Below are 27,619 nucleotides of genomic sequence, written 5' to 3' on the forward strand. Positions count from 1 at the left end.
TACCGACTTGAAATTTGGTACGGGATATGCAGTTTAGATGACAATGCAAGTAGTCAACAAAAAGTACAGTCAGCAAAAAACTATATTAAAAATGAAAATTTTAACAGAAAACTTATATGATTTTCAGGATCTCATCCGTCAAGAACAAACGGACTTCTCCACATACTAGAAGTCGAACTGAACCTTCCAATCCTAAAAGACGGTCTAAAAATAATCGTCCCGCCAGACATAGAAGGGACAACACCACCCTCATCAAGCTGAAACAAGAAACATTCCGACTTATACGCGAAGAGAGACTTGATATTAAAGATTTTTAACCCCATATACATGTACGCTATAGATAGGATAGGTAAAATGTGTTCAGTGATAACATAGCTAGTGATCAAATGGTGTGTTCGAGGAGTGAAGAGGATTTTTGGAACTATGTTTAACATGTCCAGTCGAAGACTAGTGAAAGTAAGAGTGAGAAGACCGTGGAGAGGGAGTGGAAAGTTGCTGATGGCGATGACTTCGTGTTTACGCGGAGGTTTGTACAGCAATCCCTGCTAAGATTATAAATGCGAAAGTAACTGTGTCTGTCTGTCTGTCTGTTACGCTTTCACGTCGAAACCACTGAACCGATTTTGATGACATTCGGTACAGAGATAGGAACCCCATAGGATCAACATTGGATACCTTTTATCTGGTAAGGGCGCCCGCGCGATAACCTAAATTAGCGCAGACGATATCGTGGGCATAAGCTAGTTACAATATAAAGCCGGTACTCACCAGCGAGCTGTATACGTAGTTCGCGAAAGGAAAGTGCTGTGCTCGCAGCGAGCCGATGACGGCCAGATATAGTCTAAGATCGACCTAGGATAAAGCTAGGTGATTCACATTCGCGTGAATCAAAAAGGACGACATTTTCGAACGATATAAGTCGGTGTTTGACGTACAAAGCGCACGAACTATGAGCTTGGATCGCCAGTTGAGAAATGCTTATGTGGTGTTGGTATTATTAAGAGTTTTTGTAAATAACTAGTAATAGACAATTATCAACGTTGGTTATTTACTATGATAAGTTGATAACTAAAACGAACAGAGCAAAAACCATTTCATTTGTACAATGTACGAATGTTTGCCCGCATGTGTGTGCCCCCTGTTACGTAATAGTAACCGATATTTTTTGATCTGTGAAATTATGATAAATTATACAATAGTGATAAATCACATCACATCTCTGCCTATATTACGTCCCTCTGCAGGGACAGGGTCCTTCTTGGGCCGTAGTTCCTACGCGGGCCCAGTGCGGATGAAGGCTATCGTTTTTTGTCTCACTAGATGGCGCACTGTTGCGTGAGGTTTTTAAGTATGGCTTTCAAAGTCTGTTATTACGGGCGTGAAAACAAAATTTAGATTAAAATCATTATTTAATACACTTTTAAACCGTAACATAAAAATATTGAGCATGCCACAGTGTTGCATAGTCCCGTTTTGTTTGGAAAAAGGGAGGACAAAGGTTTCCGAAAGACAAAACTGTCTCAACACACAGACATTCATTGCACCGGAACGCATATTTGCCATAATAATTTCAGAAATTGCAAAATAATCACAAAATTATTCTAATTATAAATAAACCCGCGTAGCTCACCCAAAAACTATGAGATTTGACATTTCGGAGACCTCACGCTACACTAGCGCCTCTAGTGGTGAATTCATACGCGATAGCCCTCATTGTGAACTTAATGACGCTGAGTAACTGTCTAAATTTTCCCTTTTGCAGAACTGCCTAGACCTTCACCAGATCAAAGAGATCAATCCAACCGGCCAGGTTATGTTCGTCTGTTCGCTGACAGTAAGTCTACCAGCCGCATCCAGCTGTGCAGTGACGCGACCGAGTCCACCGAGGACCGCCGCTACTGCACCGAGGACCTGCCGGAGTCTGATCAGGAGCTGCTGGAAGGGGTGCTGAGGTGAGCCTGGAGGAAAGAGGAGCACTATACATATAAACAGACACTTTCCTCCATAATATTGTAAATGCGACTTTTTGTAAGTCTGTTTTCTTACAAGTTTTTATTTAGTTTCACCTGTCCCGTTGTCTGTCTGTCTGTCTGTAATCAAATCTTGCAAGTCAAATTTGATTAACTTCCAGTAGTCAGATTGACTTTTTTGGAATACTTCTGTAAATCGCGTGACAATACAATAATCCAGGCAGCCTGGATCGTCTCCGCAGGACGGAACTCTTCAACGGTTAATGCATCGACTTGAAATTTGGTATGCGAATACATTAGGTGACAATGCAAGTACAGTCAACAAAAAGTAGGTACAGTCAGCAAAAAAGCTTGTATTAAAAATGTATTTTTTATGGTTAGGTTATTTCTTTGTTTTGTTATCTCTTCACGTCTAAACCGCTAAACCGGTTTAAATGAAATTTGGTTTACAGATACTTTAAGTCCTGGCGAAGGACATAGGTTGGTTTTTATCCCGGAAAATTGCATATAATCTGGCAAAAAAGAGTACAAATTAAAAAGTAGCAACACTGTAGTGTCCCTTTCAAACCAGGGAGCAAAAAAAGGAAGGACGCTACAGTGTTGCCACTTGTTAATTTCTACTCTTTTTTGCCAGACTGCCAGTTCCCGCGGGATAGCGATTCTATAATGCGGCTGCTGCCAGACGCCGCACTGCTCGCGCGAACGCTTGACGTAACTAATACCGGCACAGAGCTAATTTTTGTGACGATGATAACGTGGGTAAAGGGTGTTTTCTTACTCTTTTTACCCGACTGCCCGAAGGAAGGTTATGTTTTTCGAGCGTATGTGGGTATATGTTTGTCCATTTTTTTGGTTCTCGCTGCAGCCTAAACGGCCGGACGGATTTAACATATGAGGTATCATTGGATTTGTCCTAACTGTCGGAGTGACACAGGGTATATAATATTTCAATATGGTGTCTGCGAAAAAAAAAATTAGGCGGAGGAATAAAAAAATGTATTGTTATAATATGGGTATCAAATGAAAGCTAATAATTAGCCCATTCTAAATACATATGGGCTATAATACCTTTAATCTACCATTTTCACAGAAATAATCAAAAATTATAAAAAAAAGTCATTTAAAAAATCAAAAAACCGACTGCCTTAAAAACTAAAAGGAAGAAAATAAATCTAGTGGTCTAGAACTTTGTCAAGTATCTATTTTGAAGTTCAACAGTCGGGACCTATTTAAATCGTAACCAGCTCAAAAAATCTTGATAAGGGGTCCCGACTGTTGAACTTTAAATTAGCAACTTTATTTTATTTTATTTTATTAGCCTGTTAAAGTGTCCCACTGCTGGGCAAAGGCCTCCCATTCTTTCCGCCACTCGTCCCTATCGAGAGCATGCTCCTGCCATTCTATTTGATATGCGTCTAAGTCATCTCGCCATCTCTTCGGTCTGCCTCTATTACGATGGCCATCCGACGGAACCCAATGGGTAGTAATTTGGGCCCATCGCTGCAACTTTTATTTTTTTTATTATTATATTTTATGTGTCATTTTTACATCAGTACGATGACAACAACTCTCAGAAATAAACGTAATATCCCGAGTTTTCCCGACGGCGATTCCTTAATCTAGCCATCTTGCCGTTATGTGCAAATGCAATATAGGGTTATCACCATAGTTAAAAATGAGTGAATTTTGTATTTTTTTTTTTTTACTTTGTTTAAGTATCTAAACATTATAAATCGACTGTGTATCACTCAAACGATGCAATATCTCCGCAAAGGTCCCTCGTCGAAATCCACCCTGTATATATATATATATATATATATAATATGTATATATATTTAAATTTAATGTTTTTAACTGGATTTATTTTTATGTTTAATTACAGACACTCAAGCGAGTCTCCGACAAGCAAAAGGCTGTCGATAGACGATAGAAGACTGAGCGAGGAGCGGGTCGCGTTCATGAATGAATTGCTGGACCAGTGGGAGACCATGTGTGAGTATCCTGAATTATGTATATCATTAATCCTACTAATATTATTGTCCGATACAGCGCCATCTATAGTTCATCTGCTGAACTAGATAGCTTGCTAATTAATCAAAATGATCGACGCCCGTTGACATTCATGAACCTCAGCTCAGCAGTTACAAAATAAAACACAAAATGTGGTGGCGCTAGTATCGCGCATCAATATAAATAAGGTTTTTAAGTTTGTTTGACACTGTTCCATTGCAATCGGCTTCGGAGTAAAAGGGCCAAAAAACCAACCGATCTCCCATTTCGGGCACCCAATTTTACAATTATAAATGCGAAGGATTTGGATGAAGTTTGTATGTGAATTGACACATAGGCTACGTTTTTACGCTGCATTTCAATCAAAAATATGCGTAACTTTGTTTTTTATGGACCAATAGAAACGCTTCATTTATCTATCCTCGCACAGCACATCTCTGGTGGAAACAGCTGAGCGGAGCGAGGCGGGGTAAATAAAGTAATAGTAATATTATGGGACATTTATTGACAGTTGACACCAATTGACCTAGTCCCAAACTAAGCAAAGCTATGGATACTAGGCAACGGATAGACATACTTATATAGATAAATACATACTTAAATACATATTAAACATCCAAGACCCGAGAACAAACAAGAATAAGGACTTTACTGATTTATCTGAATCTTGAAATAAATTGGTATAAATTTCATTATATTAATACAAGCTTTTTTTCTGACTACTTTTTGTTGACTGTACTTGCATTGTCACCCAAACTACATTAGCATACAAAATTTCAAGTAGGTAGATGCCATTAACTGTTGAAGAGTCCCGTCCTGCGGAGACGATCCTGGCCGGACTACCAGGATGCGACTACCAGATTGTTTTATTGTCACGCAATTTACATAAGTATGCCAAATTTCAAGACAATCCGACTACTAGAAGTGTGTCAAATTTAACTTGCAAAATACATCTATAGATACATACATTAAACATTAATAAACATACATACATTGCAAGTTAAATAAATGCTTTAAAAAAAACATTCGTGTCAGAGATTTGTCTTGCCGCCATTACAGTTGCCATTTTGTTTGTTATTTTATTTTTTACTGTGTTATTGTTTAAAGTTTATAAAAAGTAATTCCTTTATCTGTTTTAATTTATTTAGTACCTGGGCGACCGAGCTTTGTTCGGGCTAAAACTCGGTAACAATCGTTTTCCCAGAGATAAGACCAAGTTAGATCGATTTTTCATCCCCGAAAAAACCCCTACATACCATATTTCATCGAAATCGTTGGAGCCGTTTTCGAGATGCCCGAAATTTATTTATATATATATGTGGGAATGAGGGTGGATTAATGTTAGAATGATTTGATGTAAACGAGCGACCGAATGACTGAAGACTAATGTGGAGTGAATGAGACGAGCGAATGAGTAAAAAAGATTTGAGTTTTGATCGGGTGAGCCTACGTGCTAGTTGTGTTTTCTGCTCTTTGTCATTTTAACGTATTCCATTTAGTTTTTTTTAATAAACTTTTTTTACTTCTCGGTTTAAAAGTTTGTTTCCTTCACACGATCCCACATATATACAAGAATAGATAGATTAATTACATTAGTTTAACACATTTATGGATATTTCACTGGTAGAACAAGTCAGTAATGCAATGCAGGTCATTTGTCATCGGTTTCTGAATCCATCTTAAAGCACTTATAATATGTGTGTAGATAAAATATCGTATGCAACTGTACGTAATTAGGCCTTAAAACACTCAATGCGATCCTTTTAAAACCACACTTTTGTTTTAAGGTCCCCGTTACGTAACAGTTGCATAAACACTATATTATAATTATCATGAGTTTTTTTTTGCTCAGTCAACCCGCTTCCGAAGCACTTGACGAAGAGTCAGTGGATGATAGCTGATGATGTACAGTTGCTTCGGCCAGGAGACAGCCAGCCCGCTGATTCCCCGCGCAAGGTAGGGTTGCTAAATAGTAAATACACCAGCCGTGTGCAGTGGCGTGCACTCAAAACATACATGACTTTACAGATGTATTAAATGGTTGGTTCCCGCCGAGTCACACGCTTAACTGTCACACTTTGACTCGTTGGGAATATTTTTGCTAAAAAAATCCCAACAAGTCACACTGTTACTAGATAGGACAGTTTTTAATGTTTGTTCCCAACGAGTCACACCCTTACTGCCTTATTCATAAAAAATCCTTAATTGAGGTTTGATCGGTCTGTTTGTTTTCCCGCCATTTCCGATCCGCATGTTTATGTTGTACCTTAGTGCAAAAAGCCGTAATTATGTTAATCATCCTAATTTTTTTTATATTTATTGTTAGTAAAGTAGTAGTAATAAATACCTAATTTAGAGGATTTTTAAATACAAATTCCTGAAAATAAATTTTCCTGTTTTTTTTTTAATCTTTGCGTAACCCTCCCTTCACTAAAAATGTCTTCGGTATGGTTTTTTGCTCTTGTCAAAGTCAGCTGTTCAAACTTGTGGCGGCCATTTTGTGACTTAGCAGGGAGATATAGGAGGGTCTACGGTCCTCTAACTTTAGCTGAGCCTTGATCGACTGATTAGCGCTAACTGACGTTTATGAATCATGTTTTTTAGCATCGGGCCTTCAAGGAGGCTCTAACTTTTTATGAATAAGGCTGTTAACTGTCACACTGTGACTCGTTGGGAATATTTTTACTAAAAAATCCTAACCAGTCACACTTATGATTTGTGCGAGCGAGCGAAGCGAGCGAGCAAGACGGTTCGGAGCAGAAGCGACTCGGATAGGTTAGGTTTAGAAGGCTAAGGCAGGAGTTAAGCGGACCGTAGCTCCCGCCATAGCCTTCGATGTTAGGTATTTTTTTAGTGTGACAGTTAAGGGTATGACTCGTTGGGAACAAACATTAAAAACTGTCCTATCTAGTAACAGGGTGACTTGTTGGGATTTTTTTAGCAAAAATATTCCCAACGAATCACAGTGTGACAGTTAAGGGAGTAACGTTTTACCATTGCGTTTTGTCGGATAAATTCGTATTCGCGTCGGCCGCAAGGTTGGCATCATGCTGAGGACCATTTCGTTACAAAATTTGTCTCGATTTCCGTGTTTCTTTTTTTTCTGCTTTGTAAATGTCACGAATAAATGTTTTTTCTTTCTTTTCTTTTTCTTTTATTCATATTGATTTCTCAACTAGCTTACTAAAGTTTACTGAACCTAATTAACAAAACATTCGAACTAATCCGACAAAATACAATAGAGAAGCATTATTTATAAGATCTGTACCTATTAATCTTTTTTTTATCCCACTATTAATCCTACCAATATTATAAATATGAAAGTTTCTGAAGATGTTTCGATGTTTGTTACTCAATCACGTCTAAACCGCTGAGCCGATTTATATGAAATTCGGTACCCATGTCGGCGGCCGATCGTAAAATCCGCCAGATCATTAAATTCCTAGGCATATCGTGAAATGGCGCCATTTCATGAATTGGCTAAGGGACATCCGCCATATCGTTCAAAACTCGCCGTTTAACGATTTGCCTAGTGACGATAAGGCAGATCATGAAACGCTGCCATTTCATGATTTGGCCAGTTACTCCTCGCTTCGCTCGCCGTACCTAAATTTTTCCTTTTTTCGGCATATCACGATGTGCCCGGTATCTTTATACCGGAATATCGACGAATGCGTTGCTCTAATCGACCTGCCGTATTGTTTTTCAGGCACATCGTGATATGCCTGGCTAACTTTCAGGCATATTATGAAATAGTGACATTTCATGATATGCCTAGGAATTTCGTGATCTGGCTGATTTGACGATCGGCCGCCGACACCTATACAGATAGTTTGAGTCCCGGGGACATAGGGTAGTTTTTATCTATCTACGATCTATTCCACGGTAAGTCACGAGCAATGGCTCTCATATGCATTGCATTGTATTAAAACTTTGTGTTTGTGTTTTGTGTGCGCAGTAGAACTAAGGTTACCGACATAGCCCGAAGAATTGCGAAACTAAAGTGGCAGTGGGCGGGGCACATTGCTCACAGAACTGATGGCCGATGGGGTCAGAAGGTTCTCGAATGGCGCCCGCGGACCGGGAGACGAGCTGTCGGTAGGCCTCCAACAAGATGGAGCGACGACCTGGTTAAGATCGCGGGATCGCGGTGGATGTGGAACGCACAAGACCGGTCTGAGTGGAGAGCCTTGGGGGAGGCCTATGTCCAGCAGTGGACGTCTTTCGGCTGACATGATGAAGATGATGATGAAACTTTGTGTTTTGTTTGGAAGGGTGAAGGCGACCGCGTGGTGACGGCGCGGCCGGCGTTCACGAGCAGCGTCGTGAAGTTCGCCAGCGACTGTCTACAGGACTACTTGCTAGAAAACTGCACCAGGCTCAGCGAGGTATAGCTGTTGCGAACAGTTGGCATCAATCAATGAGGGCTATCGCGTATGAATTCGCCACTAGAGGCGCTAGTGTAGCGTGAGGTCACCGAAATGTCAAATCTCATAGTTTTTGGGTGAGCTACGCGGGTTTATTTATAATTAGAATAATTTTGTGAATATTCTGCAATATCTGAAATTAATTATGGCAAATATGCGTTCCGGGGCAATGAATGTCTGTGTTTTGAGACAGTTTTGTCTTTCGGAAACCTTTGTCCTCTCTTTTTTCCGAACAAAACGGGGACTACGCAACACTGTGGTTGCTCGATATTTTTATGGCACGGTTTTAAGGTGTATTAAATATGATTTTAATCTAAACTTTGTTTTCACGCCCGTAATAACAGACTTTGAAAGCCATACTTAAAAACCTCACGCAACAGTGCGCCATCTAGTGAGACAAAAAACGATAGCCCTCATTGACCGAATGCAATGTCACTTGTCACTTGGTGATAGCCGTTCGTATTAAATATATTGACCCGGATAACTCACGTCTTAAATCGAGTTTAGCTCGACATGTTTCGGGCTAATCCGTAGCCCTTCCTCTTAGGAGCAACGCGACTCGGCGGCTGCTGTAACGCGCATTGTGAACTCGATTCCGGGTCAATATATCTAATATGAGTGAGTCTCCGGTAGTTTTATGTACAAAATAGCCGTTCTTGCATAATATTTTATAAAAAACACTAATATTATAAATGCGAAAGTTAATATCTCTGTTTGTTTGTTACTCACTCATCACGTCTGAACCGCTGAACCGGTTTAGATGAAATTCTGTAGACAAATAATTTAATCTCCGAGAAGGACATTGGATATTTTTTATCCCGGAAAATTGCATTGTTCCCGCGGGATAGCGATTAACGACCTGTCTTGGGATATCAGTGTGGTGGTTTCCCTTTGACGTTATATTTAAACTGAGTTTAGAATTGCAAGAAAAATCGTACTACAAGTTTGTAGTGGTCAACCGAGCGCCGCAATGTAATGCAACTTGCACGATTTTTCTTGCAAGTGTAAACTCGGCTTTATAATGATTGTTTTGTTTCAGATCCACGTGAAACTGGTGCAGCAGTTGATCTTGGCGTCGTTTGAACTTGCGCGGGAGTTGCAGGTCGTGCCCAAGAAGATCCAGTACGTGGCCACGCAGGAAAGGCAGCTGTTTGAGGTATTTTCTAGTTTCACATTAAAAAAAAACACAGGCCTCCCCTCAGAATGAGAGGGCTTAGGCAGTAGTTCCCACGCGGGCCCAGTGCGGATTGGGAACTTCACATACACCATTGACTTGCTTCGCAGGTTTGTGCAGGTTTCCTCACGATGTTTTCCTTCACCGTAAAGCTCGTGGTAAATTTCAAATGTAATTCCACACATGAATTTCTAAAAACTCAGAGGTGCGAGCCGAGGTTTGAACCCACGATCCTCTGCTTGAGAGGCCATAGGTCAAACCACTCTGCCACCACGGCTTACCTTATGGGATATAGTCACTTTCACCATAATTTTTTACCTATTTATTACTCTCCTTATTATCTATTTGGGTTAGTATCACGTCCGTAAAGCCACTGGTCTAAATAGCAAGGGGTCTAAGAAGCAACTGGTCTAAGTAGCAAGTGGTCTAAGAAGCAACTGGTCTAAGTGGCAAGTTGTCTAAGAAGCAACTGGTCTAAGTAGAAAGTTGTCTAAGAAGCAACTGGTCTAAGTATCAAGTGGTCTAAGAAGCAACTCGTCTAAGTAGCTAGTGTTCCAATAAGCAATAAGCAACTGGTCTAAGTAGCGAATGGTCATGCAAGTGGTTACAAATCAACTGGTTAGAGATTCGGGGAACTTTTTAGACCACTTGCTTTTTAGAACAGTTGCTACTTAGATCGGCTGTTTTTTAGACGAGACACTAACCCGTAGGTTTCTCTGTGAAGTGATATTCCATGTGGTTGATGGCATACATGAACTGTTGTTGGCAGACAATCTACAAGAAGTTCTCTTCGGGCGACAAGAAGCAGGAACTTGTGCAGCTGATGCAAGACGTGCTGGAGGAGATCAAAGACGAGCTCAACAACATGGACTGGAGTGTGGACGGTTAGTGCCATAGCCTTGTGTTGTGGTTTTTATAATCATAATCATTTATTTGCATATAAAATACATGCAAACTGCCAAAATGTAAAACTATAAGGGTTCCGTTTTTGCCATTTTGGCTCCGGAACCCTAAAAACGGAACCCAATGTTTCGCTATGTTTATCTCTGTCCGTCTGTCCATCCGCGACTTTGCTTAGATACTATTAATGCTAGTAAGCTGCCATTTTTCATGGGTATATGTAACAATTATGCCGACAAAGTGGTAAAGTGAAACGTAGGAAAAATATGTAGACGTAAAGTGGAGGTGATTTTTTTCCGTTTAACCTAATTGTGTGGGGTTTCGTTAGATGTGTATTTTAAAATCATTAGGGTTATGAAGACGATTTTCGAATACACTAATTCGCTTATGAAATAATAAAAATAAAAGTGCAATTTTTTTGTTAAAATCAGGCATCCCCTCGCCTGAAAGCTAAATTTTATCGAAAATACAAACTGAGACATGGATGCAACAGAAAAAAACCAGAAAAGAGACCAGCGCTGGGAATCGAAACCAGGTCCTCAGCATTCCGTGCTGCGTGCCATACCCCTATACTACTACTGGACGGGAGTACAGACACGAATTTCTCCTTTGCACACATATCTACATACAAATTGACAAGGAAAACTATTACGGCTAAATTTGCTTGAGAATCATTAGTAGTTTAAGAGTAAATAGATGCCTTCCTTGTAAAATATAATTACTTGGAGAATTTCGTACAAAATACAAACTCCTTAGAAAAATATGACTTGATTTTTTCGTAACAAGTACGGAACCCTATCATGGACGTGTTTGACACGCTCTTCGCCGGTTTTTTTCACTGTATTTTTTTTTATTATGAGAGGAAAGCAAACGAGCTAGCAGGTCATCTGATGGAAGATTTACTTACTTAAAATGATCACAGCTGCCGATGAGTATCAACCACTCAAGGCGAGAGTCATTTGTTGTGTTGTTTTCAATATGTAATTCTACCAAATGAAATAAATGAATGTGCCGCAGTTACCAGTGAATGCCCCCTCCCCCCAGACCTGCCGTGGCATCAGGACCATCGCTCCGTGATCTCCAACTCGACGTTCTACCAGTCGTGCCGGCCGGCGCCCGACCAGCCGTCCGACGGCGAAGAGGCCGTGTCGTACGACTGCTACAGCTTTGATGACTACGATATCATCAACAGCGAGAGCTTGGGGCTCAGCCGGAGCTATAGAGAGGTTTGTATACAACACTCGCTGCCGTTGGTGCCATAAACGAGGTAATGAAATAAATATGCGACATAAAAAAGTAGCGTCAAGTCGCCGCGTCGAGCAGCAGCGTCAAGATGGCTGCTTGCAGGAATGATCTTGGTCTTGGAAGCTTATTTCTTAACCTCCTTTAGTGGCAGTCGTGGCAGTGGTACTTTGTGTCGCTTAAGGGCGGTAAATAAGGAATTACGAACGAGAGTCTATTAGAAGCCCGAAGTCGAAGACTGAGGGGCTTTAATGAGTCGATGTTCGTAATTCTAGTACCGCCCGTGCGACATACAATGTTTTGCATCACATTTGTGAATAAAATTGTATATGTGTAACTAATATTTTTTGCAAAAGTTGCCGATACCGCTGACTGCGCTCTTGACAAGAAAATTAGTACGGGCAATGACTCATTTACCGACCACGGGTTTCATGACAAGCACATTAAGGTCGAGGGTTTTATTTGGGGAGTTGCAACCAAAGTAGCCCGCATGTTACGACACTGTTTACGAGCAAGTGTGATGAAAAAGTAATTGGAGTGAATGAAAAAAAACTGCGTTTTTTTCTGAAATTGAAGGTTTTTTCCAGCGATAAACCTCAACATTTTCAGCTTTATCGCTATATGTCACGTGACCATATTTGACGCTGCAAACGAGCCTCGAGCGACTGCATGTGGCCGCGCCTTGACGTTACAAGTGTCACACGGCGTGACGTCCCATGGAACCTTAATTGGCTATATTTTCATAATTTTCCGTTTAAATGACAAAAGAATAAAAATACTTGCCCAATGTTTTATGATAATCCAACTGATGGACTAAAAAGATTAATTTTGGAATCTAGCCCATTTTTAGGGTTATGGAGCCAAAATGGCAAAAACGGAACCCTTATAGTTTCGCCATGTCTGTCTGTCTCTCCTTACGTCCGCGGCTTTGCTCAGAGACTATCAATGCTAGGAAGCTGTAATTTTGCACGGATATATATGTAAACTATGCCGACAAAATGGTACAATAAAAAAGTAAAAAAATTTTTTTAGGGTACCTCCCATAGACGTAGTGTGGGTGATTTTTTTTCTCATCCAACCCTATAGTATGGGGTATCGTTGGATAGGCCTTTTGAAACCATTAGGGGTTTGCTCAGACGATTTTTCGATTCATTGATATTTTTGCGAAATATTCAACTTTAAAGTGCAAATTTTTATTAAAATCGAGCGCCCCCCTCTAAAATCTAAACCGGTGGGTGGAAAAATTTGAATAAATTCATGATGGTAGTAAATATATCAAACTTTCAAGGAAAACTGTAACGGCTAAGTTTGCTTGAGAATTATTAGTAGTTTATGAGTCAGTCAGCAGCCTAAGGTATAAAATATACCTAAACTTGGAAGATTCCGTATAAAATACGAAATCCTTAGAAAAAAAAAAACTCAATTTTTTCGTAATGGCTACGGAACCCTATTTTGGACGTGTCCGACACGCTCTTGGCCGGTTTTTTTTTGTATAATAAGGTTAACTGCTTAATACATGAAGACTTTAATAGTTGTCATCACCCACTCAGCCAGTCCAGTCTTCGGCGGAGCACATCCCGATCGCGAACGAGTCGGAGATGTTCTCGATGTCTCTCAGCGACAGCTCCATGTGCACCACGGGGGACTACATGTCGGTCAAACAGGCCTCGCTCGACGTGCAGAGGACCGGTGAGTGACGTGGCCCACTGCCCACCAGACCACTCTTTTTACTAGCTTCTATTTAAAAAATTAAAGTTAGTAAAATTAGTAAAGTATTAACAATAGCTTTGCTCACCCGTGACCTTACTCTCTTCTTCTTCAGCCCATAGCCACCCAATGCTGAGTGTAGGCATCCTGCATTGCTCGCCACTCATCTCGGTCCAGTGCTCTCCTCATCCAGCACCTTCCCCCCACTTTGACCAGGTCGTCGGTCCACCTCATCTGTCTTCCAACGTTTCTCCGCCCGGTTCTGGGTCTCCACTCCATCACGGCCTTCCCCCATCTTCCATCACTCCTGCGGCATATCCAGCCCACTTCCACTTCCTTTGGGTGATTACCTCGTATATGCAACAAATGTGTATTCATACAGCCTTCCGCCTCCACGTTGTAAGAACACACATTACAGAAACCCAACTGTTACCATCACCACGCTACGTTGACGCGTTTTGAACTCAACCAGAATTCATCATCAGAGCAACGCAACGTTCACCATGCTATCAGATGCAATCAAAACCAGTCTAAATTAATGACTGTGGGCGAGCATAAAGCTTCTCAGGTCACTTTTTCTGCACTATAACAAAATAACTTTTCTCACTCGCGACTTTGAGCTTTAGGTCGCAAATTAATTGTTGAGCTCATTGATGTGGATCTCCGAAAAGCAAATCTATTGAATAAATTACTTTTTCTGTTTTTAAGCCATTTTCGCCAATTGTATTTTAACGTTTGTCGTTTCGTTTACAGTATTGTCCAAGCTCAGTCGAAAAATTAGCCTAAAACTGGTCACATTTGTGGACTGCCTCAAAGATACTTACTTCGGCACCCTCCAAAGGTGAGTCTTATAATGACGCAGCTCTATTAATCCATCGTGACAACTGTATGAATGAATGATTATGTGTATATGTATTATGTGTGGCGCTGCTGGCGGTGCCCGCCGCGCGCACCAACTGTTGTCGAGGGCTATTCGCACTATTAATACAGTTGCGCAACATTTGGACATATTTACGTGCTCCCTGAATGACTTCGCAAGGGCTACTGTTTTATTATGTTGCATGTAATTTTGAAAATTTTGAAAATATTATTACTTGACTTATTTTAATTATGATTTTAACAAGTTATTATTTACTATTGTAAATAGCTTATTTTAATTGTCATGGTTTAAATTAATGTTTTTATATATTTTGTTTAATGATTTATTAATTTTATTACTGTTAAATTATTATTTTTAAAGACATTTTATTGATTAAACTATTTCAAGATTATCTGACTTGTCTATCGCATCGGGCATATTTTACCTGTAAAGATAGATTTAAGTTTTGTGAAATTATAAATAAATAAATATATATATATATTATGATACAAACACGTTTACGTGGGATCTTTAACCGAAAAACAGCGTTGCGGTTTGCCGCAAAATTATGCAGAGTGGGGATCAGTTTATGCTATTCAATCTTATATTTTTCTGTGTATCGAATATGTGTAAATAAATGTTCTTCTGTCTCTCTATAGTGGATTCTGTAGTAACTATTTATCGCACTTCCGCATTTTTAAATCGCCGTTAATTACTTATATTGGTAGCTTTTATTCCAATAGTTCCACATAATCGGGAATAATCACAGTCCAGAAGCATAAAACTTTGTACAGTTCTATTCGAGAAAAACCGCGGGTAAAAGCTAGTTTAAAATAAAATCTGATCTTGATATACCCTGATCTTGAGATCGCAAGGATGAATCGCAAGAGTTTTGATCAACATTAAGCGTCGGTACTGAAGGCCTACTCCGAAACTCGAAGTTCGTATGTTACCGTCTCTCTCTCGCTCTCGTATTAAATAGTATAAGTGTCAGAGGGACCGCACGACACGAACTTCGAGTTTCGGGTGTCGTAGTAGCGCTGCTGTCTTTAAGGGAAATAAGTCGAGAAATGGCATATAGCATATCCGGATCGATCGTGCGTCAGATAGATACCGCACTCCTCAAATCGATTGATTCCTTTTCGTCGTATTCCTGGTTGGGCATATTCTTCTTTCGGCACTTTCCTGTTTGGACGTATTCTGTTTTCGGCATAAATTATTATATACAACAAATGAAATCAATCCTAGGTATCGTTATTATTTATTTGCAAGACATACATTTAAAGTAGTTATACAATAAATAGCATGCAAGAAGGAAACGCTAAAGCATATGAATTTTGGTTTTTGATTTTAATTTAAGTAATCAGTGTAGGTACTGTTTGATTTTTGTCTTTTATTTTAATTGATTTAAATAAAATATTTTACTAAAAAATATTATTTTATTTTATCACGCAAGCAAAGTAACAACAAGTATTTCATAGCATAATATTTATTTAATAAAATGTGTCGAAAGCAGAATATGTTGAAAACGAAATATGTCCAATCAGGAATACGACGAAAAAGGAATCAATCCTCAATTCCTATCGGCACGATCCCGAGTAACCACGTCCCACATACTGACACACTGTTTTTATTTAAAACTTTAACCCTGACCATCATCTTAGACAAAAAAACGCGCGAATATTAACCCGTTTGTCTCCTCTGTGTTTATGTCAGATGTCTGGACGGGCTGGAGTCGAGCTGCCGCGCGGAGCTGGGCGGACGTCCGGCCAGCGGCGCCATGCGCGAGCTGCTGTCGGTGGCGCGCCAGGTCGACCTGCAGCCGTGCGCGTCCTTCTCCACGCTCAGGACGCTGCTGGAGGCCGCCAGGAGGCTGTTCCACAGGTTACAACAGACGGTTGGGTGCTGGGCGGAGTGTGGTGTGTGGGAGACGGTTGTCTTACACACTAGCCTCGTTCCACTAAGCGTATAGAGCAGACGCCTGGACGGGCCGAGTCCAGCTGGCAGGAGCCGTTCCGTTGTGAGCGCTGGAGCTTATTCCGAATGACCATTCCTCTGGGGCGCTTGGTGTAGGATGGACGTATTCGATTAGGACTGGTTTCGCGATTAGCTTTATTTGTTAAATTTAATCATCTTATTAAAAATAATGAAGTTGTGACTGTTCGTTTGTTTCCTCTCGCCTAATAGTAAATTTATTGTCATCATCATCATCTCAGCCGTAGGATGTCTACTGCTGGACATAGGCCTCCCCCACAGACCTCCAGTCGCTTTGGTGGGCAGCGGCCTGCATCCACCGTGAACCCGCGGCTTTAACCAGGTCATCCATCCATTTCGTTGGTGGACGGCCTACGCTGCGCTTGCCGATCCGCGGTCTCCACTCGAGAACCTTTGGGCCCCCGCGACCATCTGTTCGCTTGGCTATGTCGGTGACCCTTGTTCTTCTACGTATCTCCTCATTTCTGATCCGATCCCGTAGAGAAAACCCAAGCATAGCTCTCTTCATAGCTCGCTGAGCAACTCTGAGCGTATTTGGTAAGGATAGTGAAGCACCACGTCTCGGATACATATGTCTCGACATTTATCGTGCGCTCATCTTATTCTCAAAGAGTTGATCGTTTGCAGGCTGCGGATAGTGGGCGGCGAGGACGACGGGGCGTGCTGCGTGATGAGCCCGGTGTGGCGCCGGCAGACCGCGCTACACACGCAACACTCGCTGAGCGGCGCGCGCCTCGCCCGCCTCATGTGCGCGCAGGTGGGGTGCCAGTGCCACGACGCGAGGGCTGCGCCATTACATTACAGAATAAGTTTTCATGAACCAATATAAACTTCATTTAACTACAGTACTCGGCGATAATGATTGCACATCGATCTTCGGAAAAAGACAATTGGCTGTTCACGACGATTTCCGAACACTGGCTACCTTTGATGAACCATACTACTAGATTCAAGGTCACAGCTCTGAAAACGGCCAGAGAAATAAGAGCACAAAATAAATTTGTGCTCTTATTTCTGACAGTACGCGTCAACCAGAGCCAAAGTGCGGACGTGTTAAAATGCCACAATGTTCATTTATAAATTGCGGAAACAGCCACCGTAACACTAGGGTTTCTGAAGGAATATCCTTCTTTAGGTAAGTACAAGTCAGTATTTTATTTAAAGTACGTAAAAATTGGCAGTTTACATTTAAAAATCAATAATTTATTGTTTGGCCAACCATCTTGCCAATAATCGGTGTTTCTGGAACAAAAAATTCGTAGAGTAGTTCTCATTTTAATTTTATTTTTTATTTTTTTTGTAGATTTCCTAGTGATCCTTTTCGCTGTGCGGAATGGACATCTATTGTCGCGAGAGAAAGAGAAGAAGAACTTTACAGACCGCACAAAAATTCGACTGTATGTTCGATTCATTTTGACAAATTTGACATAGTTGGAAATAGCCAAAGGCGTAGATTACGGAAAATGGCGATTCCAAAATTGCAGGTAAAGTTACATAAATGTTTAAAATAATATAAGATTAAGTGTGGCGAGGTGAAGTGAAGCTATATTATTAAATAAGACGTAAAGCTTCAAGTTCAAGCCGTATGATATTTATAATATTGCCGTTAATTGCAGATTCTCGTGAAACAAAATACAGTGCAAGCAGCGGTATGAGAATTAACCGAATCGATGACGTCAAATCTGGTAAAACATTTATGTTGTCTTTTTAACCCCTGACGCAAAAAGGGGGTGTTATAAGTTTGACCGCAATGTGTGTCTGTGTGTCTGTCTGTGACACCGTACGTAGCTCTTAAACGGGTGAACCGATTTGAATATGGTGTTTTTAATTTGAAAGCAGGTTTTTGAAGTGTTGTCAATCACCCATTTTCCAATTAGTTAACTTAATTCAGTTAAGTATCTATAAGAACATTTCGTTTCATGACAATATTTGTATATGTAATTTTTTGTGTTACATTTCTGTGAAATAAAAAACTGTCTGTCTTATAATAATTGCGACTCCATTATTACCCTGTTCCTAAAATAGAATGACATCTTTTTGAAAGATGAATGTTCTTTTGTTAATCGAACGTTTTTGCTTGTCTTATGACGATACGTCGTAAGTATTATATACAATTACTATTATTTGAATCTTTGTTGCTTAGACTTAAGGTATATATTTTAAATTAATTTAGAAGGTAAAACAGATATATAGCTATAAGTATAAGACTGTCTATGACATAAGCAACACGGCCACTTTTTCGCTTTGATTTTGTATGGGATCTTGAATCTAGTAGTATGGTTCATCAAAGCTGGCCACCGTCCATCAATCATGGTGTTTAAGTGACGTTTTATATCAAATAAATACTGCACCTTTGTGGACTTAATTAGTTTACGTCAAATTAATGACATGTAAACTTCGAATATCTATAGAGAGTTGTTGCAACTACTACAAAAAGGATAGTTCCCTCTTTTTCCTAAAGATGCCGTCGTACAACTTAAAGTTTTGGGGGGTTTCAACAACACTTTATTATATATTTTCACCTAAATGCGTCCGTACTCTATTGCACCTGTAAAACGACTGACAAACGTCACATAAGTAGTGTGTGACAACACTACGAAGCCGAAATTAACCGAGTCTCTTTCCAAAGACCGATGTGCGATCTTTATGGCCGGGTACTGTATCCTCATGCAGCACAGCTCTAATGGAAATAAACGAAGCGTTTCTATTGGCTCGTGAACAACATATTCCTCGCAACGCATCCTCACACATCTCTTGTTGAAAAGCAGCCTTAGCGTCATTAGTCCGGGGTGACATTGAGTGAAAAACTGATGGATTGGGCTGATAAGTTGAGGCTGGTTTGTTCTCGAGTGAAGTCATAATGTAGGTACCATCCACAGATATAGATTACACTAGATTACGCAAATGCATCTACTTCGCGTGTCCGAACCCTGGCCAAACGTCGGGGTTGGCCCCATATAATGACTGACCGCTAACTGACTAATATGACCAGTGACTGACTCGAGCCCCACGGCGCGGGCGGGCGGCGCATTTGAATCGATTTTGCGCGGACATCGGGGAATTCACATCGCTGATTCGCTCTTGAGACGTCACATTAGATATAAAAAAGTGACACGGTTGGTTTTCATACAGATTGAGGTGTTTGCGTTATCTAGTGTAATCTATATCTGTGGTACCATCAGACAAATAAGTGGTCTATCAATTTTTAAACAAGTTCCTATCAAATGAACATGTCGCTCAAGTCCAACTTTCAAGTTGACAGACACGTAATTGGCATTATTGTTTTATGACATGCAGACGATTATCAACTTTAGGGTGGTAGACCACATAATTGGCTGATGGTACCAGAACATTTCTAACTTCTGAAAAAGTAGAGTGGCTTGGCTCCCACAAGGTGGTACAGTGTTACCTGGTTACAGGAGATCGATAGATTCAGGCGCCAAAGTAAAAAAATATATATATATCTTTACATAACTTACTTGATCCCTATCTTACCTGATGTTAAGTGCAGATGAGGCCAAAGGTGTAACTCACTGGTTCAGTAACAGCCTATTCACTCTAGCCTTGAAGAGCCCTAGATTATATCCGGGAATACAGACGACGGGAGCGAATTCCATTCCTTAGCAGTTCGCATTATGAAAGATGAAGCAAACCGCTTCGTGCGGGCCATCGGAACACTAACTACACAAGGGTGAAGACGCTCCCCCGCCTGGAAGTATAAGTTCAGAAGTCAACTTTTGTTTTTATGTGTCCAGATTTTGGAAAGACTGACTGTAGCCCACGAGCGGTACCAATCAGCGCTGACGTCGCTGGAGACAGCACTCACGAATCGGCTGCATCACACAGAAGACGTCAAACTGGCCATCAGGAAAAAGTATGTCCAGCTTTATTTTACTTATCTGGAAAATAATGATGTTTCTGACTGACTGACTGACAGAAAAGTCGCAGCCAAAGCCACTGGCGCTAGAGATTTAAGGCAGACATATTCCTTGAGGATCATAGCGGTCCAAATGAAATTATGTGGTATAGTAGCCAGTATAAAATGATAGATAGATAAAACGTTTTATTTGGTACTGCCAGCACAGCACACAATTGAACACAGATACATTTAATTACTTACTAACAACAAACCACGCCATCAAATCACGACCTTGGGCTAGCTGTTGCCAGCCTTCGACTCCGAGATCCAAAAGTTCTCTCAGGACCTCGTCCCTCCAGCGGTACCTGGGACGACCAACCTACGTCCACTGGGGCGTCCCTATTACGCTCTCTTCACGGCTCGATCCTCTCCCAAGCCATTCCACGAGTCTGGACGCTTTGGTCTCTATAAAACTGGGCTCAGATACGAGGTCTTCGATTTCTATTGTTTCTTACCTTACTTCTTCTGCTTTCTCTCTGAGTCCACCCCAGAATCTTCTGTAGAATTCTCCGTTAGCGTCTCCGTAGCGTCCAAGCTTCGCAACCGTACATCAGTATCGGTTTAATGACAGTTGATTCAGTTAATGACTCAGTACTCTAAATTTAGCATAGGAGCAAAACGCTGATATTCTGCTGTGTAAAAATTGTTTCAGGTATGCCCCGTCGTTTGCCCGGCTCTGTCTCGAAAGTACCTCGATGTGCGACCTGTTGATGTACGGGACCCCAGAATTAGGGCGAGAAATCGGTAAGCCATCCATTTATATACTGTTCTTTTTTTACTTCCATTAACTTCGACAGATGGCTCGTTTAATTGATAAAAATTTAATGACAAAATTGTTTCCGTTTACACTATCATTTTCTGCGGTTATTTGAGTGAAATGATGAATGATTTGCAGCTAGATGTTTAATATTTTTGTAATATTTGTTATAATATGTGATTAAACGGGCTTCACAAGTGAAGTTCTATCATTATTATATGACTCGCTTCATTCGAAGATATAATTAATTACCAGGCAGTCCCTTAATCCTACAGGGAACAGAGTGACGGCTCCATAGAAATGGGTCAATCAACGTATTAGTGTTGTTACACTGTCCCGTAGCTCTGCAGTGACAAAAAACCAATCATAATTTGATTGCTTAGTAGCGACATCTCTAGTCTGGGTGAGCGGTTAGTTCCGAAAGAGTGTTGACGTCCCTCGATGAGAGCTAACATAGATGTCACTAGTGCTGCTGCTTAAGTAGGGTAGTAGGAAAAAGCAACCTGAGATATGTGTGCATAGGAGAAATTTGTGTCTAGACTCCTGTCCAGCGGTGGTGTAGGGATTATAGCACGCAGCACGGAATGCTGAGGACCTGGGTTCGATTCACAGCGCTGGTTTCTTTTTCTGGTTTTTCTGTGCATCCATGTCTCAGTTTGTATTTTCGATATCAGTGATAGACTTTGTTAGAAATGTTTACAATGTATACTATTTAGGTATTAGCATGCATAGGAAACTAACTTTCAATGGATTTTTACCCCATACAATGATACTTTTAATAAGTAACTCAGGAGACGTTACCATGGCAACAAGCTACGAGTACACTGAAAAGTTGATTGAATCTAATTTTGGCCTCTGTACAAGCTGGAGATTGTTCCCCCAGGGCGCGGCCAGTACGGGGTGGTGTACCTCGCGCGCGGCTCGTGGGGCGGCCACACTCCCGTGGCCGTCAAGTCGGTGCTGCCAGCCGACGAGAGACACTACAAAGAGCTGGCGATGGAGTTCTTCTATACCAGGTGAGCCGGCCGGTAGATGGCGTTTAACGATGTAGCGAGCCGGGCGCGATCTGTGGAATAGATTAGTTGGTACGAGTCATGCTTAAGCCGAGTTTAGACTTGCAAGAAAAATTACCACTACAAACTCGTTGGCTTTACGGCTTACGGCCCCGCAATGTAATGCAACTTGCACGATTTTTCTTGCAAGTCTAAACTCGACTTTAACAGCCTTATTAATAAAAAACACCTAATTCGAATTTAATCCGAAATTACACTTGGACTAGTTACTCCTTGACTAAATAAGTATTAAGTCAGTTTTAAAATTTGTATTAATAAACATGGACTAGCGAGGTATTAGTTAAACATTTCTTAAACCTAGACTATGACGTAAACAATGGCAACCCAGCGTGAGAAAAAATAAAAGAATGAGTCATTGAATGAACGAGGAATGAAAAATAGAAAAAAAACAAGAAATGTCTTTAATCTGTGGTATGAACCCACATCCGAAGTAGAAAGTAACCAATTATAACATGCGGCCGAGCATGGCGCTGTTTTGTAATGTATCTCGCTCACTCTTGTTATAGTCACAATAGTGTAAGTGTAGCGGTAATTAGTTCCGACGCTAGCCACCAGAACATGACTGTATATTTGCATTGTCAGCATAGATTGTCAGCCTTTTGAAAACAGCAGGGCTACTACGAAACTCGAAACTTGAAGTTCGTGTCGTGCGGTCCCTCTGACACTTATACTATTTAATACGAGAGCGAGAGGGACGGTATGATACGAACTTCGATTTTCGAGTTTAGTAGTAGCCCTACAGTCACTTCAACATCATTGTTTGTTATTACGGGAATAATACTGAATGAAACTGAAACTGTTGAATAAAGATCGCATGTTAAGTAAATACACGTTAAAATAATTTAGTAAAAACGAAGTATCACGGCCCCAGACTCTTATGGCAGTTAAGACTTTGATATGAGGCGGTATGTGACCACCTATCGCATCACCTGCTAACTCATTTTTCACCATATCAACTATGAAATTGGCAGTATCACGACTAAATCGGTATTTAGTTTTAAATTCGTGTGTATTTAGTTTTAAGCTCGAAAGGATTTTTGCGGACTTTGTATAATTTTACATGCCTAACCACCTCCTGTTCTAATTCCTCGAGTTCTTCAAGCTCTTGCACGACATGCAAATCATCGGCATAATAATCCATGCTATACTATGCTATATGCATGCAAAAATAGTAGTTAGGTAAATAAATTTACTACAATAAATTTCAAATAAATCCACAGGCAAACTACAACCATCAATCGAAACAGAAAAGTTAGGTTACTCCAATATTACTCCATCGTTAAACTAGGCATCACCAAGGATTAAGTTTTAGTCCGAGACTAAGCCTGGATTAGCTTACTCTTTCCTTACTTCTTGTTTATTAATACTGACTTTTACTAATCTCAAGTTCAACCTCGAATTAAAGTTAAACCTACTCTACTCCACGTTTATTAATAAGGCTGTAAGAGTCTAGGGCTGGTGAAACAGTACAGAATAAGGTTTAAGACGTGAGCTACCCGGTTCCATTTCATTGAACGTGAGTGAGTTTCACAGTAGTTTAATGTTCAAAACTGACTTCTATGGTCAATATTTTTTAGTAATATCTGCAGGTTAGTCGATGCAAATGTATATATGCGTTAGGCTTGTGTGGTATTTAATTTATTGAATCAGGCCTTACTATGAACCTAAAAAAAAAGGTCGCGGATGAGCAAATCACTCATTGTTCAATTTTACGTGGCAGATGGATACATATACAAAATCATTTATTTGTTCAAGACAGGTAATTACAGTACAGAGTATATGGGGTGTTAAAAAAGAGTTGTTGCTCTATATTGCGTCGCTAGGCATACAAATTGTAGACTTAGTCTCAGAATGTCAGAGTCAGAGAATGTGATACCATTTCAGTCTCAGTTTATTCGGACAAAACAAGCGGGGACGGCATTACAGATATCACACACACACACACGCGCACGCGAACGCACACACACACACACACACACACCACACACACTCACACACACACACACACACACACACACACACTTTTAGCAATTTTAGGCTTAAGTTTGACAAAAACGGTATAATAGTGACAGGTTGCTCGTCTGTCGCCTACGGTATACCTTAACCTATATCCTTTGTCGCCTCTTACATCCACGGAAGAAATGGAGAATTTTACCTCTTCTTCGACCAGTGTGTGTTGCCAGTGATGACTTATGGCGCTGAGACGTGGTCCTTAACTGTTGGCCTTATAGAGAGGCTCAAAGTCACGCAACGATCTTTGGAGAGAGCTATGCTTGGAGTTTCTTTGCGCGATAGAATCCGGAATACGGAAATTCGTCGAAGAACTAAAGTCACCGACACAGCTGGAAAAATATGCAAGTCGCTCGAAGAACAGGTAACCGTTGGGGGAGAAAAGTCCTCGAGTGGCAACCACAAACCGGAAGACGAAGCGTTGGCAGGCCTCCCACCAGGTGGACTGACGATATCGTGAGAGTTGCGGGAAACCGGTGGATGCAAGTGGCGAGTTGTCGTTCATTGTGGCGTTCTAAGGGAGGCCTTTGTTCAGCAGTGGACGTCTTTTTTTTTTTTTTTAATTTATTTAGAAACAAACAGTCTTTCACAATAGTCTTCCGGCTGATGATGATGATGATAAAATATACCAATGAGTGAACAAGTTGTAAGTGTCCTTTGTCCTGCAGGAGCATCCCGCCGCACCCTCGCATCGTTGCGGTGCACGGGTCGGTGGTGCAGCGTCGCGCGGGCGGCGCGCCCGGCGTGCTGCTCGTGTCGGAGCGCCGCGCGCGCGACCTGCACGCCGCCGTGCGCGCCGGACTCTCGTACCCGGACCGGATGCGGGTCGCCATTGACATCGTCGAAGGTATGCTTTGTACTCTTTACCTTTCCTTCCCATGTACCTCCGGATTGGGGAGACAGCGGTGGCATGCTTTCATCATCATATTATTATATTAGACTACAGTTTACCCGCGGCTTCGCACGCATAAACTATTCGATCTGGTACAATTGACATTTCGGGATTTTACAAATTCCCCTGGGAATTCATTGAGGTTGTGTTAAGAACAACTGTGCTAAATTTCATGACTCATAAACTCAGCGGTTGAAATTTTAAGATTTTATCCCTATCCCGTGGGAATATCGGGATAAAAAGTAGCAGAATAGCATTATACGGCCAAATTACCAACATTGGCAAGTGGCTCAACAACCCCGGTTCACAACTGCATCTCTTTACGCATCCCAACTTCATACTTTTCATCAATGCTTCCAATAAACCTCCAAATTGTGGGTACTACTGCGTCATGTTTTATGTCAACGTAAAGGGTCTTATATCTGTAGGTCTCGATCCTTAGGGACATCACGGAAATTCATTACAGGGATTCATCATCATGTCAGCTGAAGGACGTCTAGTCAACTGCTGGACATAGGCCTCCCCCATGGACTCAGACCGGTTTTATGCTTTCCGCATCCACCGCGATCCCGCGATCTTAACCAGGTCGTCGCTCCATCTTGTTGGAGGCCTACCGACAGCTCGTCTCCCGGTCCGAATTAGAAGGATTGCAATAAGTCAAATATGAATGCTTATTTTAATACCATGTAATATGATTATCGGATGCGGGTTACCACTAATATTGTGGGAGGGAACCGAATCCCTCCAGTCACAGGATCCTTAGTTGTAACGTTCTTTGTAAATAAGTATTGGAATAAACACTTTAATTTTTTTGTGCTATTCAGGAATCCGCTACCTCCATTCCCTGGGTCTCGTCCATCGAGATATCAAGATGAAGAATGTGTTGCTGGACACCAACAACCGCGCAGCGCTTTCCGACCTCGGATTTTGCGCGGCTGAAGCTTTAATGTCTGGATCCGTCGTTGGCACTCCAGTAAGTCTCATATTAACTCAACCTTGTATTTCTTCCCCAGTGCCTTATTCCACGAAGCTAACAGTTATAATTTAGAAGCGGTAGTCTTTGTTTAACAGTATGCATTGAAAAGAGACTACCGCTTGTAAATTGCAACTTGTAGCTTCGTGAAATGGGCCACTGCAATAAAATCGTGTAATTACATTACATTGCAGTCCTTGATTGACCACTACAGACTTATTGGTTTAACGGCCACGCAATGTAATGCAACTTGTACGATTTTTCTTGCAGATTTAAGCCGGACTTTACCAATGCTTCTGATATACCTTTCAATTGAGGCAACAAACGTGCAAGTTTTCTGAAAGTGGGGTCTGCGTGACACTACTATCAGGATCTTAAATTTCACGTCAGTAACTACTTCAACACACTTGTCATTCGTCTGCACCCTGTTTGAATTGAAGAAACCATGGAAAGGTCTTGCAAGTGAATTGTAAACGTGTTCTAATCGAGCAAAATGTATGATTTAGCCGGACTGTAAGGCAAACAAAGCATCATATGAAGGGTCCACGGAAAGAACAGTCTAGTCACCTTTTTTTGAAATTTAGATTTTAATCTCAAAATGTAGAGCTTGCAAAGTACTATGAATTACCATTGAATTAAATAATCTTAAAACAATAAATATTTTTTTACCTTTTAAATAAATGGTAACCATATTAATTGTTCGTAGTGACTAACTTTCAAACCGCTATAACTGAAAAAGTTGCTTAGGTACTAGACATGTTCTTTCCGTGGACCCTTCATATGTGATAAGTCCCCTAGCTAAAAGATTAATTAGCAACAACTACCGTGGAAAAGTCCCCTTTTCCAGCCATGAAGTATTTCCGCGGTCTCTGAATAAAGCTTTAACCTTGACGCCTTATTACACAATGTCACCAGGTCCACATGGCGCCAGAGTTGTTAGCCGGCGAGTACGACGCGGCGGTGGATGTGTACGCATTCGGCATACTGTTCTGGTACCTGTGTGCGGGGAACATCAAGCTGCCGGGCGCGTTCGAAACGTTCCAGAACAAGGAACAGCTCTGGAGCAAGGTTAAAAGAGGTGAGCAGCCTTACAAATAAATAAAAAATAAAATAATAAGCAATGATGTTTTAGGTTTTAGGCATTTAAATAATGGGATTTTGGTCTTGGATTTTTTTATTTTGGGGCCATCTATAAAGTACGTCACACCAATTTTGACCATTTTAGCACCCCCAGTCCCGCCTCCTCTCACACGTATTGCAATTATTTTTATGTGTCACAAGCCGCCTGACACAACACTAACATCTGGTAGCATAGTGTACGGTTGTGTTGCTCTGAAGATGAGCTATGATGTGGGAATTAATTGGAACAAGTAGTTACTTGGATGACGTTTATTAGGATGTTGTATTTGACTTTGTTTATTGAAGTGACATACGTACATCAGATAGAATACAATGTATAGTAAAAGAATAAGAAATTTAAACATTTTGATTAGCCAGTTATACAACATACTCCCCCGTAATCAAAACAAGATTATAAACATAAACCTATTCCTTTTATACAATTCTGATGCTTGATACGAGCCAATGGCTTAGTTAGTACATCAGCCCACATCTCCAAAGTATTGATATATACGACATTAACAATATTGTTCGATAATAAATCTCGTATATAATGAAATCTTGGTGTCTATATGCTTGGTTCTGTTGTGGT

General features: G+C 40.9%; 1 protein-coding gene across 1 annotated transcript in view; it reads left to right on the forward strand.

Annotated features, from left to right (window-relative positions):
* The first annotated feature begins 1,105 nt into the window (after positions 1-1,105).
* LOC141438636 (dual serine/threonine and tyrosine protein kinase-like) overlaps positions 1,106-27,619 on the forward strand; it is a 41,998-nt gene continuing 15,484 nt past the window's right edge. The window contains exons 1-18 of the mRNA XM_074102500.1: positions 1,106-1,145; positions 1,763-1,952; positions 3,853-3,962; positions 5,833-5,936; positions 8,255-8,368; positions 9,447-9,563; positions 10,351-10,465; positions 11,526-11,707; positions 13,274-13,412; positions 14,184-14,271; positions 16,006-16,173; positions 16,912-17,041; positions 20,040-20,158; positions 20,856-20,947; positions 21,844-21,976; positions 24,712-24,890; positions 25,760-25,908; positions 26,824-26,986. Of these exons, the coding sequence (XP_073958601.1) occupies positions 1,106-1,145; positions 1,763-1,952; positions 3,853-3,962; positions 5,833-5,936; positions 8,255-8,368; positions 9,447-9,563; positions 10,351-10,465; positions 11,526-11,707; positions 13,274-13,412; positions 14,184-14,271; positions 16,006-16,173; positions 16,912-17,041; positions 20,040-20,158; positions 20,856-20,947; positions 21,844-21,976; positions 24,712-24,890; positions 25,760-25,908; positions 26,824-26,986 (2,332 nt within the window). The remainder of the gene's footprint in view (positions 1,146-1,762; positions 1,953-3,852; positions 3,963-5,832; positions 5,937-8,254; positions 8,369-9,446; positions 9,564-10,350; positions 10,466-11,525; positions 11,708-13,273; positions 13,413-14,183; positions 14,272-16,005; positions 16,174-16,911; positions 17,042-20,039; positions 20,159-20,855; positions 20,948-21,843; positions 21,977-24,711; positions 24,891-25,759; positions 25,909-26,823; positions 26,987-27,619) is intronic.

Source organism: Choristoneura fumiferana, chromosome 19 (genome assembly GCF_025370935.1).
Source record: "Choristoneura fumiferana chromosome 19, NRCan_CFum_1, whole genome shotgun sequence".
NCBI classification, from domain to species: Eukaryota; Metazoa; Arthropoda; class Insecta; order Lepidoptera; family Tortricidae; genus Choristoneura; species Choristoneura fumiferana.